General features: G+C 40.7%; 1 protein-coding gene across 1 annotated transcript in view; it reads right to left on the minus strand.

Moving 5' to 3' along the window:
* The window catches only part of LOC124132264 (cationic amino acid transporter 3-like), a 48,897-nt gene that overhangs the window by 25,177 nt on the left and 8,112 nt on the right, over positions 1-15,608 (minus strand). The window contains exon 2 of the mRNA XM_046496108.2: positions 6,163-6,288. Within this exon, the coding sequence (XP_046352064.1) occupies positions 6,163-6,280 (118 nt within the window). The 5' untranslated portion in view covers positions 6,281-6,288. The remainder of the gene's footprint in view (positions 1-6,162; positions 6,289-15,608) is intronic.

Below are 15,608 nucleotides of genomic sequence, written 5' to 3' on the forward strand. Positions count from 1 at the left end.
CCCAGGGGATCCTAAAAGGATTACTGTATCTAGTGATACAGAAAACCATGGACAAGAATGTCTAGAACGGGAAGAGGTCAGTCAGAGGTAACTAATTCATATTTCTAAATTACGTCCTTTGTATTGTCTTAGGTAATGCGTGAAGTGTTTGGAATTCTCAAACGAAGTAACATTTAAAAAAATGATTTCATATAAAATTAGCATATATATGTTTTATGTGTTTTTTTTGGGAACAAGTACAACAGGTTTTACCAATTTACATAACCGACACATGACGAACCAAAGTGCTTATCTTAACAGGTATTGCATCAATAGTCAACCTTGACATTACTGTATTCAGACATGCACAAATTAAACATGCTCTATAATTGTGTATTACCGTCGTTGTAGGGAGTTTTGTCAATTTATAGAGCTGTTATAAGGTAACAATTCTCCCGTCACCCTCGTAGACAGCTGTCTATAAATTACCCACTCTAAGAGCAATGATTTCACGCGTAGTTGACTCGATTGATTCGGGAATTGGTTTCAGCAATATACGTCAAAAGAACGGCATCAATCTTACTTCACATAGTTAAGTGGTGTGACGTCATTATTTGAGTCAGTGAGCTGGGGTGCCGCGCTCCAAGTACACCTACTAATTACGGAATGGTTTATTTGCATATTACATTTAACGTTAGTGAGTGAGTTGACATCGCCGAGTTAACGCCAATTGAAATAGGCGTCCTGATTGACGTTTGAAAGTGCCCTGATCAAGCCCGTTGAATACTAACGACACTACATTAACATGTGATGGAGGGAAAGAATTCCCATCGATCCACAGAGAAAGGATAAACAGGGACATGCATTGCACTATTTAGCTGCAGTTAAGAGACCGACCGACCATTTGGGGGTAGGGGTAAAGGGCTGTCCTGGGATTTTGTATGGAGAATAACTATTTTTCAGCTACGGATGCAAAACCATATGTTTTTTTAATTTAAAACTATGAGCCTTTTTTTCTTTTCTTTTCGACAGATTGAAGCATGACTTTATTTTTCAAGAATTTTCTGGGACATTATAAACTGGGCGGCGAAAGAAAGTATAGGTCGAGTTCCATGATCGATAAAAAAATAACAAGAGGTTTTGTTGTGAATTATAATATAATTTAGGGAGGGGTAACAATGATTGATTAGCCACAGTTTGAATGAAATTGTGCAATCACAGGTAATGTAAGCTCAAGGTAAACAATGGTGGAGTAAGAAATTTCATTTTCAAAAGTTGTCTGAAATGTCACAGTTGCCTTCAATAGCGTGTATGACCTCCAGCTGCCCGAATGCATGCTGTGATACGCCGCCTCATCGATGACGTCAGTCTTTTGATGACGTGGACTGGAATCCGTTGCCACTCGTCTCCCAGGGTCTGCTGCAATTCTTGTCTGTTGGCGGGAGGCTGATGGCGTGCTCTAATCTGTCTGTCAAGATGGTCCCACAGATGTTCAATAGGATTCATATCGGGTGAGTGGGGAGGCCAGGGCAAAACGTCATCGTTCTGCTGGTTTAAATTGTTCCGAGTCAGTCTTGCAGTATGGGGCCTGGCATTGTCGTGTTGAAACAATGTCCCCTGTTGTTGGTTTTGTAAGAACGGAGGCACAACTGGCTGCAACACTTGGTCTTTGTACTGTACAGCATTCAGGTTTCCCTGTATAATCACCAAATCAGTCTTCTGATCTCCACAAATACCGCCCCACACCATGACACCTCCCCCGCCCAATGGATGGACCTCTCGAATACACGCCGGAGCCAAACGTTCCTCTCTGCGTCGATAAACTCGTTCTCTGCCGTCATTTTGAAACAAGTTAAACCGACTTTCATCAGTAAACAGCACTCGACGCCAATATCTCACTTGCTAGCGTCGAACCTGCCTCGCCATCGCAGTCTCAGGCGTCGATGTTGAGCAATCAGTACCATTCCTCGGAAAGGACGATACGCTCGGATTCCAGCAGCACGAAGTCGTCGTAGTACTGTACGTTGGCTAATGGGATGTCCCAACGCTGTTACTGCCGTCGCCGTCGCCGTCGCCGTTACGAATCTGTTTGAGCCGTATCTGACCGTCTTCCAGTGGTGTTGTCACTCGGGGTCGTCCGGTTCTAGGCCTGTCCTGTGTCCTCCCTGTCTGCCTGTACCGTTGAATCAGCGTGGCTACTGTCAATGGTATCTAACCAAACCTTCTGGCAATTTGGACCTGTGTTTCCCCCATTTCGGCCATACCGATGGCTCTCTCTCTCTGCTCCTGTGACAGTCGTGGCATTTCTTTTGTGTGCTTTCATCACGTGTAGTATACCTTGCAGGCGAACTCATTTATATAGCTAACATGCACGTGCAGTTTATACCATAGGCGGGAAACCTGTTTCACCATTTTTTTGTCACCGCACGAGCGCCGCCAAAGGTGGCGCGTTCGGATGAGGTGTTTTTTGGTACCAGTTCCCGGGCAGTCATATTCCCAATACCAACTTTCCACTAGTTATCGCTGTTTTTAGGAAAATTACAAATTGCCAACCTATACTTTCTTTGGCCGCTTAGTTTATTTATTTCGATGAAATCCCAGCATCTTACACCAGCTGACACTTGCGATGCGTCATGTGGAGCCAAAGTAACATGATAATTCGCAATCACTTCAAACACGTGATCCCAGCATGTATTGATGCATGTGCAGTGGTGTGTGAAGGTTGGAATTGATCTGTTGTGTAGGTGTGTGAGGTTCACGACAAGTGTGACTGGGGGCAGTTTTGTGACACATTATAATACGGAGTCCTAACGCTCTCAAATGACATCAAACAGTTTCGGTTAATCATGACTGACATAAAGTGCAGTGCACTCAGTTATTAACACGTATGTTTAGTATGGTCGTTAAATTTAATCAAAGACTATATATTACAGTCAACGAACATATTACAATAAAATTATATGCCACCTGCGGCGAGAAGGGAGAGCGGGCAAGGCTAACGGGATCAGGAATAACGTCATTTGCTACATTTGGCGAGGGAGAGAGCGGGCAAGACTAACGGAATCAGGAATAACTCAATATGGTACATACGGTGAGGAGGGAGAGCGGGCAAGACTAACGGGATCAGGAATAACGTAATATGCTTAATACGGTGAGGAGGGAGAGCGGGCAAGACTAACGGGATCAGGAATAACGTCATTTGCTACATTTGGCGAGGGAGAGAGCGGGCAAGACTAACGGAATCAGGAATAACTCAATATGGTACATACGGCGAGGAGGGAGAGCGGGCAAGGCTAACGGGATCACGAATAACGTCATTTGCTACATTTGGCGAGGGAGAGAGCGGGCAAGACTAACGGAATCAGGAATAACTCAATATGGTACATACGGCGAGGAGGGAGAGCGGGCAAGACTAACGGGATCAGGAATAACGTAATATGCTTAATACGGTGAGGAGGGAGAGCGGGCAAGACTAACGGGATCGGAAATAACTCAATATGCTATATACGGTGAGGAGGGAGAGCGGGCAAGACTTACGGGTCAGGAATAACTTAATATGCTACATTCGGTGAGGAGGGAGAGCGGACAAGACTAACGGGATCAGGAATAACTCAATATGCCACATACGGTGAGGAGAGGGAGCGGGCAAGACTAACGGGATCAGGAATAACTCAATATGCCACATACGGTGAGGAGAGGGAGCGGGCAAGACTGACGGGATCAGGAATAACGTAATATGCTATATACGGCGAGGAGGGAGAGCGGACAAGACTAACGGGATCAGGAATAACTCAATATGCCACATACGGTGAGGAGAGGGAGCGGGCAAGACTTACGGGATCAGGAATAACTCAATATGCCACATACGGCGAGAAGGGAGAGCGGGCAAAGCTTACGACATCCCGAATAACATAACATGCTACATTCGGTGAGAAAGGAGAGCGGACTTCACGGAATAACGGTGGTTTACAGTGTATATGTCTACAAGCGTTGTGTATGTTACATTTATGTCTCAGGTATTATGTACATACTAAACATTACAGGCGATATGTATCATTATCTTACGTTACGATAGGCAACTGTTTGGTCAGTTGTACAAACATGTGCGCAAGTGCCATAATCCTCCAATGTACTCTTGGCCACGTGGCCTTTTATTCTCTATAAACTGCCTGTCCGTATGTATCTTACGTAGAGTATATTGAGAAAGCATACATATTAGAGACTTTGCAAGGTTACAAATGTCTTGTTTTGCCGGTAATTATTAGATAGGCCTGCTACGAAACGGCACGGATGTGATCCGGATATTGACTCTGTCGAGAAGGAGCACATGAAAAAAGCATTATTATTGTCCTGACAAAATAGTAGAAAATAGCGAGTAGTCTTTGAACATCTTAACTCTACGCGTTATAGAATGCAATAATGAGATGCTTGTTATAGTTTCAGTGTCAGCAATTTGCGATATTCGATGTTGAAATAATTAAAAATCAAATAATGCTTAAAATGAAACTTATTTGTATTCCAGTTTGTACTATGAACAAGGACCCGTTATGTCACGAACATATTCAAAATAATAGTAGAGCGGGTACCCTAAGCAAACCTCAGTGAGATTCAGAACTGATTTTGACATTGATAGAGGTTCCAATGTTTTTCCTGACATACACGTTGTGCGTGCCGACGGAAGCCTCTGAACAGACATCCAGGTGCCACAGGCAACGATCTATCTATTATTGGTGCGTTAAAATCGTTAAAATAATTTAACTATTTTTTCCGCCTTGAATAGGAAGCCGGGCACGAATGTGGAATAAAGGCTGTTTTCCGTGCAAGGCAGGCTTTCTATCCTTATGAACAAATAATACTTCTGATTCATCGGTCAATACTGACGCATGCACAAATGTGTCATGTTTTCTTTAACATTCGAGTGTTTTGGGTTCCAGAGTTTTATTTATAGATGCCTTAGTCTGAGAAAATAAGTCACAAAGAGCACGTGCTTGTAGTTAAAGGTTCCTAAAATGGCGAAATCCGGATCGAAACAGCTTAGAGCAAATAGTTCTTGAATGAATGAGCACTCGACATTGAGTCTGTGCGTTCATGGTGCACACAGAATCTCTCAAAGTAGAAGCCTAAGCTACACAACTGACAGAGGGAAGCTCTTACACCGTTTAGTCCAACACTGAGTCTCGGGTTCTCTTTCCATTGCTAAAAGGATAATGTGTGGGTAATGGATTTGTGGAACTTTTTGTGTCACTGGAACTCTTGTCTACCTGCTTCTGCGTCTCATTCCACTAATGCAGTATGCATAAACGCGGTTGATGCTATGACCCAAGTAACACTACTACTACTACTACTACTACTACTACTACTACTACTACTACTACTACTAATGTATGAAATGTAGATGATGTAATGAATGTAATGGGACTGCCCAACACATTTTTAGTGGTTGCCCAGCTTTGGCACAAACACATTATCTTAAGCGACACGATGGGGGGCTCAATCATTTTATTACCGTCTTCGCAATGTTTGTGGTCCATCCATGGTACGACCCAGAATATGTAGAGGGGGGCATGGAAAATGATAAATACAAAATTCTTTGGAATAGGCCAGTAAACAGCCCCAGACGTGTCCATGCCAACAAACCTGATCTTGTCCTTTTTGATAAATCCAATGAAATCATTTATAGTGTTGAAACATGGCAAATATGCAGACCTCGCATTCGAAATGTCACGCTTGCATCCCAAGTACCAAGTTGTCCCACTCCCCATTGTCCTCGGTGCCTTAGGTTTGGTACCTCCCAATCTGTTGACATTGGGAGAGTACACGGGTTTGGAATACAGCCCTTCTGACGACCTGGGTAATGCACTGGGAGTCTTCACATTCTCCGAAAGGTTCTGGGTGGCTTTGACTAGGCAGCGCTTCCTGCTGGGAGAAGTCCCATTCGCTGTCTGGGCTGCGTGCGTGTGTGTATGTATGTGCGTGTGCATCTGCGTTTGCGTGTGGTTAAGTGTGCATGTGGGCGTGTTTGTGTGTGTAATGTGTGTACATGCGTGTGTGCGTGTGTGTGGATATGGTAAACAATTTCCTGACATTAGGAAAATAGGAAACTCACAATGGAATAACCTGTCCATGACTAACGTCGATATGAAAATCGATTATTCATGTAGGCACAATCGAAAAATTACTCACCAATTCCAATCAAATCTACGACGTTCAGACATCGCTTGTACTTTGTGTCATGTAAACTCCTTGTATCCCATAACTTCCGCCTCGACACAGCGTCCAGAAGGCCCCTACATGTGCGCATACTCAGGCCTACAAAACACCAAAAAGGGTTACTAGAAAATGTAGTTAATTAACAAACACATTAATTGCGAAATGACAAAAACACATCACATCGAAGTATGAATGACTTATATACGACAATGATAATCTAAATGTTGGATGCCTCTCTACAAGATTTTCGACTGGGCGAATCAGTGACTTTGAATAACATTTTGTTGTGTCAGCTTGTAATAGGAGGAGAACCTTAGTGATTCGGAGGTGTATACCACTTTGAAAGTCAAGAGGACGGGTATAGTACTGACAAATCAAGGTTCATTGTATGGTAGCATTTCACGGAGTCGAGCTTGACGCAACCCTGCACATCGATTCGCGGCGTCCTTTAGCCTCTGGGCACATCATTGCTTCCAAAATATCGACCAACGTCGACCTAGGCTATTGATTTGTAAGAATGTTATCAGCTACAGTTCTTTTACATTTATCATGATATCAAAACTTCAGACGCGATGTATGTATAAGGCCTCAGTGGTATGCCCCATATACAACGAATGACAAGGAGAGTAGGAAGTAGATTTAACCTCGGGCAAGCCAACAGACCACAAGACGAAGTCAGCAGTTGACGACAAAATATCCGTGGTACTGTGAATCGTATAACTGATCTTATTAATCTGCAAACGCAACCATATGCAAAAAGACACGTCTTCATTTATATCTAAAGGCGTGTTTTTATTGATAATGACACAGGTGCGCTATCCTGCAGTTTTAACTTTAGATTACAATTACCAATCTTCCTTCCCTTGCAGGTACTGGGAGGTCTCCAGGGAGGTTTGGAAGGTATTGTCTGCATGTTTCATTATCATGACGCTGTCTTCACGTAATCAATAGGCATGATGCATTCGTGCATGATTCCTATTGTCAACCCACAGTCATCAATATTTATGTTTTGTCATATTGTCAAGCATGCAGCATGACAGTAATACACCCACACTCATGTAGACAATATTCGTGGTTAGGATATTTGCGCGCTCAACAGTTTCAAGACTAGGACTAGGCTCATATATGAATCATAGCTATAGTCCGAGCTTACATCGTGTGGCCTGGTGTCTTTAACAACAAATAGCACACATTGAACGTATTTCATTTAAAGTGGAAACCTATAAATACGGACAGAAAGTAACAATGAAATTGTCCGGATTAGTAAATGTCCGTATTGTCGAACCATGAACATTGTGTTATGTTCATTTAATATTATGTATCCATTCTCGGCGTTCCCAGCCCCAAAGCGAGTTTCACTATGTATGACTAAACAATTTGCTCAAACATGGATACTGATGTGTCAATTTGCGTCGTGCCGAATGATGTGATGGATGACTATCAGCGAACAAGTGACAAGTGATCACTTTTATTCAGCCCAAAATACAAAGGGCCAATCAAACGAAAACCAGAGATGTCTCCAAACCGCTGGAGATGAATCTTGGATGATATTTATCTCCATCATTTTATGTTCAGCGTTAACTGTGACTTGAGACTTGAATGCTGCTGTGTCTCTAAGCAATACATGAATTAACACAGACACGTTTCATTTAAGACAAACTACTTAGTGACTCATGATGTTCAATAATATCAAAATGTCAAAATAAAATATCTGTTATATTTGTATGAACTTACAACCTACCCATTTGCTTACATTATTTAAGTTGGTTACATGCAGGCGACAATGTTGAGAGCGGGAAAGGTTCTTAGAACAGAAAAGTGAATATTATTGCCTATTAGTCAATGTGACTAGGTGGACTGTCTCGGAAAGGTGTTCTGTCGTCTTCTATAACACAGGTGCAGGATGGCTGATCATGGTGTTTTGTAACAGTGTAATGAAGGTTTGTGACAAATCATGATCAATGACCAGCAATTTGCCGCGTTTCATTGCTCATTTGAGGTTATTTCGTAACACAGCCATAACCACTGCGATAGTAGAAGCAACCTCATTACCGCTTCTCTAATGGATCCCTAGGTGTTGGACAGGCTGTGAATGAGTTTTATGGAGCTATTTGTGTGCTGGGAATAATTTAAATGATGGGTATTGCAGCGTTATTGGTAACTGTTTTCGTAATAACACTTTTTAGAAACCGGAACTTTTGAGATGTAACACGAACTCGCTTTCTTTTACGATGAGACTTACAAGAGCGCGTGCATCACAAAGAGACGTTTAATTTCATGACTGTATACATATGAGCTAGATGATTTACGTAATTTGCATATATTCTTTTATCAATTGCCAGGAACTTTCGTGTTTTCGCTTAAGGGATAATTATGTTCCTGTTTTATAGATGAACGACTTGTTACGGCCACATTACGCATCAGAACAAGTGTATTAGGATTCTTATTTACGAACAAAGAAGGAGTGTATTATTCTCGTCGTTTCATCAACAAAGCTATAATGTATTAAATACAAAGACTTTACACAGACGCCCGGTAATCGAGTTGACAAATGCGAAGTATGTTACACCTTCATGTACAATATTTAGATTTTGTCCATGACATCCAATGACAGATTAATGTAAATACATGACACTTTGTTATGGATAATAACTTCTTTATTCTTTGTTACAAGGTTGTAGTGCTACGGTTTGCCCATTCATCAGGTGAATGAAAAGGTAGCAAGTAGCCCTGAAACGTCGTTACACGAATATTGAACCTGTTATCCATAAAAGTGTCGTGTATAATTTGTATTTATTCACGCTCCAACTTCAAAATGCCCATCAAAGACGACATATTAATGGTCTAACTTTAAGCAGACGTTCTATTGGATTCTCTCCGGTAAACATGCAGTCACATTTTTACCATATACCCCAGGTACACAGTGATATTTAATAATTACGTCATTTTACTGTTACATGTAATTTGGTAACTGTAACCATTACTAATAGAGATGGTAACTTTATCCGTAGTATTTAATATCAATGCCATATTGGAGATCCGGTGAAATTGTCATTTTTCACATTTAACTACTACATTACTGTTCCCAATTTCATCTTGTGTATAATTATACTTTCTGTTTTCGTTTAAATCTATCATTTAATACATACTAGTACTTTGCCAATATGTATATTTCACATATGTAGATAGATGATACGTAATATACAAGTTGTATAAATTTTCACCATTCGTAAATATTATACGACCTGAGAAGATCAGAATTAATCTTCAGCAACCCATAATTGTCGTAAGATGCGACTAACGGGAGCGAGTGGTCAGACTCGCTGACTTGGTTGACGCATGACATCGTATCCCAATTGCTTTGATCGATGCTCATGATGTCAATCACTCCATTGTCTGGACTCGATTATTTGGAATTTTGCTTAGTGCGGCGTTAAACACCAAACGCACAAAGAAACAAACTAAATATATCATGCAAACACAAACCAAATACGTTTCTGTAATTATGTACCGCTACGATCGTCTATCTTGGTGTACACGCCATGTACGTTACCGGAATATTCACAAACCCGGTCACACCACAATCTGCTCACACTTCACTGCCGATGTACTACCCTCACGCGCCTTGAATGACAGCAATAACAGGAAGTCAGGTATGGAAATTAATTCTTTACTCCAATATCCTGACATGTACATTCCGTTGAAATGTTATTCTAAGTGTAGCACACTCACACCTACTTCCATGTCAAAACATGAAAAATAATAAGTGGGATGAAAACTCGATAACTAGTTCTTGCATATCTTTACATGATCAGAGGTAAACGTGATTGTGATCCAAATCGTTAACACATCTAATTTCCACAGTCTTCTGATGGACATGTTTCAGTCGACACACACAAAAAATCCTTCGATATTAAGCTTCGGCTGGTATAATCACATTGGCACAGCCACTATGCATATACATTACACACATACTTACACTTGTCTATCGTACGTGACGTTTGTGCACATAAACAACCTGAACAGGATTCGGGATAGAACAGGTCTTCAACAACCCGTGCTTGCCGTAAAAGGTGACTATGCTTGTCGTAAGAGGCGATTAACGGGATCGGGTGGTCAGGCTCGGTGACTTGATGTGCATGGATTAATGCTCATGATATCAATGACTGGACTGTCTGGTCCAAGCTGGATTATTTACAGACAGTAGTCATATAGCTGGGATACTGCTAAGTGCGGCGTTAAACAACAAACGTAAACAGAACGCGGGATGTGATCACTGATTTTCAGTTGTACATTCATATAGTTTCACAGCTTTTTTGTCCCTTCACGCCAAATGAAATCTGTTTCGGCCGAAAATCAAGACTGGTTATCATCTTGCATTGACTTTATATATTAGACATTCTCTATCAAACTGGATCAGTAATCAATAAGTGTGTTCTGTAAATAGATGCAAAATCTGACGCGATGCACGTTACGCTGCAGCACCTAACAGCGTAACTTAAGACAGGTTCGACCCCTGGCATGAGGGCCAGACAGTCTGATTTGTATCAATGGATGAAATCTGATACCGACTGAGGACTGTCGGAGGAGATGATTATCTCCTCTGTGATACCTTATAGCACCTACGTGTCATATCAAATATTTATTGCCACTAATAAACTGTAGAAGGAATAATCAATTAATTCTGTTGTCCCCAGGGTAGGACGATTCTCTTGTAATTACTTCCTTTTGACTACAAGCCGTGTTTGAGGTAGTGCGTGCAGGGAGTTGGATTATCACAGTCAACATGGTTTATGTCGATGAGGACCACAGACACAAAATGATTTCCTATGCAGTACAGATAGATCAATTTCCTAAAGACTGTTTGTTGTGGAAGCAGTTGCCGTGTTTCGTTTCCGACAATCACATGCATCGTGTCAGACCAATGAATGCTAAATTATACCCCAACAATGTTTCGAGTATATTCATACACAGATAACATAATTACAGAATTAGTAAAAATATTGAATACAAATTATATCAGAATTACCTCTTAACAAACATAAGACAGGGCTGTAAATGGGTCAATGGAAAAATTCGTGACGTTTATGTTATGGAAGAAATATCATTTTAATTTGAGTGATAAAAAATATGAGCGTATCTTTTTAAGTAAAAAAATGTTTAATTTGGGAGGGGCCCCTTTACATTGATGGAGGTGCACATGGTAATAATGTTCCAATGATTAATACAAAATTCAATTGAATGATTCAATTGGTAGGTTATTTTTATCATAAGGTCATCAAAGTACTTCTGACAATGGTCATTGGAATAATGTACAATTGTTCGAACTTCCCAAAACATCCGGACCTTTGTTGGCATCACATCAGCTATTGAAGATATCACGTGATGTGTCTAATCTTACAATGGCGCACATTCTTACACGCAAGCCGTGGCGGAACATCAAGAACATTGTTCCTCACAGACATTACCGTTACGGCGGAAATAGTTCAGCGGGTACAGTAAGCACACGATATCACGACTACCCGTGCAGACATTTGGCACAGGTGTGAATAGTGTTCTATTTTCCAGCAAATAGTACTTACTTGGGGATATGATAGGCTAAGTGCTAAAGAAGTGCTCGTAGAAAATATAACTTTATCTGTAAATAACACCCGTTGAAAACATAACACTGCATACCATAAAATCAACCAATTTTAAACTTCACTTGCAAACTGATTATTATTCTAAATAGGGCTTTCACATACTTATGATGCATATACAAATTCACTTACGCTTCAATTTCATTTTGATTGAGATTTCTATGTGTATTGCCAACTTTATCAGGAAGCACTACAGGAACTGCCTTCATAGATTCTAAGACCTGATTTCGATGTAATTATTCCTCTTTAGCATTTGTTCTGATATTTGCCATTCCTTTCAATACAGAAGACGTTAAATGAACAAAGGTAATCAATCACCATGACTCATCACTTCAGAGGTTTGCTCTGCGAGTAATCAGTTTTTTGACGCCATTGCTTGTTCAGAGCATTCATCTAACGGCTTTTAGCGAAGATATCAAACATGTCACATAGCAAAGAACAGAATACCTCAGTAGCATAAAATTTAAAATGCGATTTCCCACACACTACACAACAAGGAGAATTATTGATTGTGAATGTAATTAACGGTCTGTCAAATAAGACAATGCTGAGCTATAATATTCAAGAAGAAATACAATCATAAGATAAATATGTGATCAGCGGTACCTGCGAGAAAAGAGTTAATGGGAGATTCATGAATATTCTTAAAAGCACTCAACCTCAAGAAGTCGAGTTTGCTAACATGTTAAAAGGTTTCCAAACTTAGAGCCTTTTCATCTCGTAAGTGCTTTCATGGCTTGAAATAAAACCCCGTAGACAGAGTGTTTTTTCTCCCCTGTGTTCTGTTTCAGTGGTGCCCGACCGTGTCGTGTTCTCAGTCAAACCGGTCAACCATACAAAAACTCTTGTTGTTAAAAGAAACATTGCGATAATCATGGATTGTTGTTTTTAGGGGTTCACTCGAAGCATTGTGTTTCCATTCCCTTTGGGTAATTAAGATTCAAATGAATGCATCCGTTCAAACTTGGTATCGTCGTTTATGTCCTTACCTTCTGTGGAAAGCAATTGATTGACTATATACGTAATAAACAACTATTCGGCCTGCACGGTTCCTTGTATAACTCAATTAAAGCAACAAAAACATTTCCATTATCATAAGAATTTCTCTGCTAAAAGCAGAGTCGATTGTACGATCCAGACTATATCGTGAGCATGTGTTTATGAATCACTATCAAATAATGATGATACCAGATGTTCGCAAAAAAGGTGAGCGTATCCTGCTCCATCGGAGGCACCCGTCACAGACACGTGGACATTCAAGTCAGTTGTTCACTTGTAAAACTACGGGAACGCATGGAATAGGGAATTGCATCGGGCATCTTTTTTGTCACTGTTGCGTAGAATTTGGAAATGTCATCCACATGACTACCATAAAAAACATTTGAACGCTTTACTGAGGCCTTGTATTCTGCAACCCTGAACAAACAACTGAGAAATAGTCGTGTCAGGAACATCAGATACAACAAACGATAATTCTACGGGAGTGCAAACAATTTCTTGTTTCTTCTCCCTAACCATCCGCAGTAAAGGAGAGACCATATTCGTCACAGAACCTCTGTATGGAAGATTTATTCAAAATGGTGTTGCCGATTACCATCCGAAGATGAATACTGGTACAATATGTAAATCGGAAAGTGAATTATGTTTCATTAGTAATTTGACGTCCACTAATAGGATACCTTTGTTAAAAGGACAGAAAGGAAACAACATATCTAAGGAGAGTCCTTCAAACACATTATCTGGAACCGTAATAAGACCACTCGCCATTAACTTCGTCTCCATCGTATAAAACATTCGAATTACTGCTTTAGGTAAGCCATTGTAAATCGACATACATGAACATGAGTTGCCATTAAAAGCATTGCTGATGACTATTACTTCAAGAACGAACACATCATCTGGTCTTGCTGCACTCTGATACGTTAATGGCCAGTGGTTATTCCATAAACAAACAGAAGGTGCTTCTAGCCTGGTCATGTTAACAATAACCCACTGATCTGGTCCTCACATCAGGTCTTGTACCAACTTCCATGGAGGTAATTCATTCAGCTTGGCTTTTATGTACCTCAACGGTATGATGGAATAGAAACCGCAACGCAAGGAAAGGTTCGGAAATGCCCAATGTTTTTAACAGATTAGTTTTTTTTAATGTTTTGCAATTTTATGAATGAATGAAAAATATTTAATGTATTACCCGCCTCGAAGGATATACATTGCTTCTGGGATATCTGCATTTCTTTACAAGAGTTCGACCTCGCATGTTACTTATTCAGCTGAACAACGACATGGTTCTTGGGAACCTTACCGTGACAGGTTGAATGTTGCATGTTCCGTAACAATAAATCAAGTACAGCTTTGCGACCTGCATAATGTTGGACACCGTGGCATGTTCCACCCATCATAGCTTTCTCGTATTGTACAATTCCATACAGTCGGGAAATGGGTAGTGGTAAGGATGACGCTATGGCATGGTTTGAACCAGCACTTATTTCGTGGAATGAAAGTCTTTTTTATTATTCAAATCAATATCAATCACCATAGGTCGTAGTGAGTGAGTGAGTTAGTTTCGTACACAACTATTAGCCTATTTCAGCCAGTTGAAGCATGTAGACTCTTACAATGGGCTTTACATTAAAACCAAGCGTCATCCACGGGCTATTTGTACCCAATAATAGAAGAAAGTATAGTACACTTAAATGGTGTAATAGAAGTAGACGCAGTCGATGGTAAACGTGCCCCTCTACGATTCACTCTCTCTTACATGTTTTGATGTGTGAAGTCAAGCCGACTGCATTTTGAATGAACGTGAATGTCATTGTACGATTGCCTAATGTTTCAAAACACATATTGTCGAGTGTCACTGCAGAATCGGACGTCGTTGTTTATGGTGATCGTACATATCGATGCAAACAGAAATATTAGATATACGGATATTGCGGAGGTAAATAATGTATAACGAGATGGCGATGAGAGCAGAACATTACTCAACGGATAAGGATGACCATCATGCGGAAGCGATGCGCAAACGACACGCATAAAATTGTGCGTGCCTAAGCCAGCGATTGCAGGTACATCGATAACAAGACATACAGGTGGAATTGATTCCAGCAGTCGGTCTATGGACATAGCGATCCTGCACATGGCTGAGCCCACGTTCATCCCAGATACGTTTTCGGTATTATTTTGCTTATCAAGGTTTTCTATTTTCTAAAAACACACAGCAATTGCTGCACCGTGATGTGTTCCAAATTGCACGAATCACACCCATTTAATTGATTTGACAAATGATGAAACAAGGTTTTTTATTTGCATGCGCATGGCTACTGATTGTAAGCCTACCAGACGCGCGCAGCTGCATCCGGGGTTGCACGCAGGCTTCACCAGGCAAACAGATGTCTACTTCTAAACCGAATTAAAGTTGGCACATCCCGTCAATAACGGTGCAGCTGGATGTCACGGTGCACATTAATGAAAAAGAATGTTCAAACACCGGAAGACAGACAACTGGCCATTCTGATTGAAACTTACGCCCTTTCTTTGATTGCCCACAGAGCATCAATCGCACGTGTAAAAAGAACAATAGGTTGTCTCCCTTGATTATTACTGTCTTCGGGGAGAATAAGATCGAGGCCAGTAACGATCGATATGACTGGAAGAACGTCCACTCCAAACCTTGTCTGCAAGGCTAAATGAAATCACTTTTAACATTGAAGGAACTGAGTCACACTCGTAAAATCTAGCCAGGTTTTATTAGTACTATCAGTAGTTTATGTATCCACG

This window comes from Haliotis rufescens, unplaced genomic scaffold (assembly GCF_023055435.1).
Source record: "Haliotis rufescens isolate VD_foot unplaced genomic scaffold, xgHalRufe1.0.p SCAF_13, whole genome shotgun sequence".
Classification (NCBI taxonomy): domain Eukaryota; kingdom Metazoa; phylum Mollusca; class Gastropoda; order Lepetellida; family Haliotidae; genus Haliotis; species Haliotis rufescens.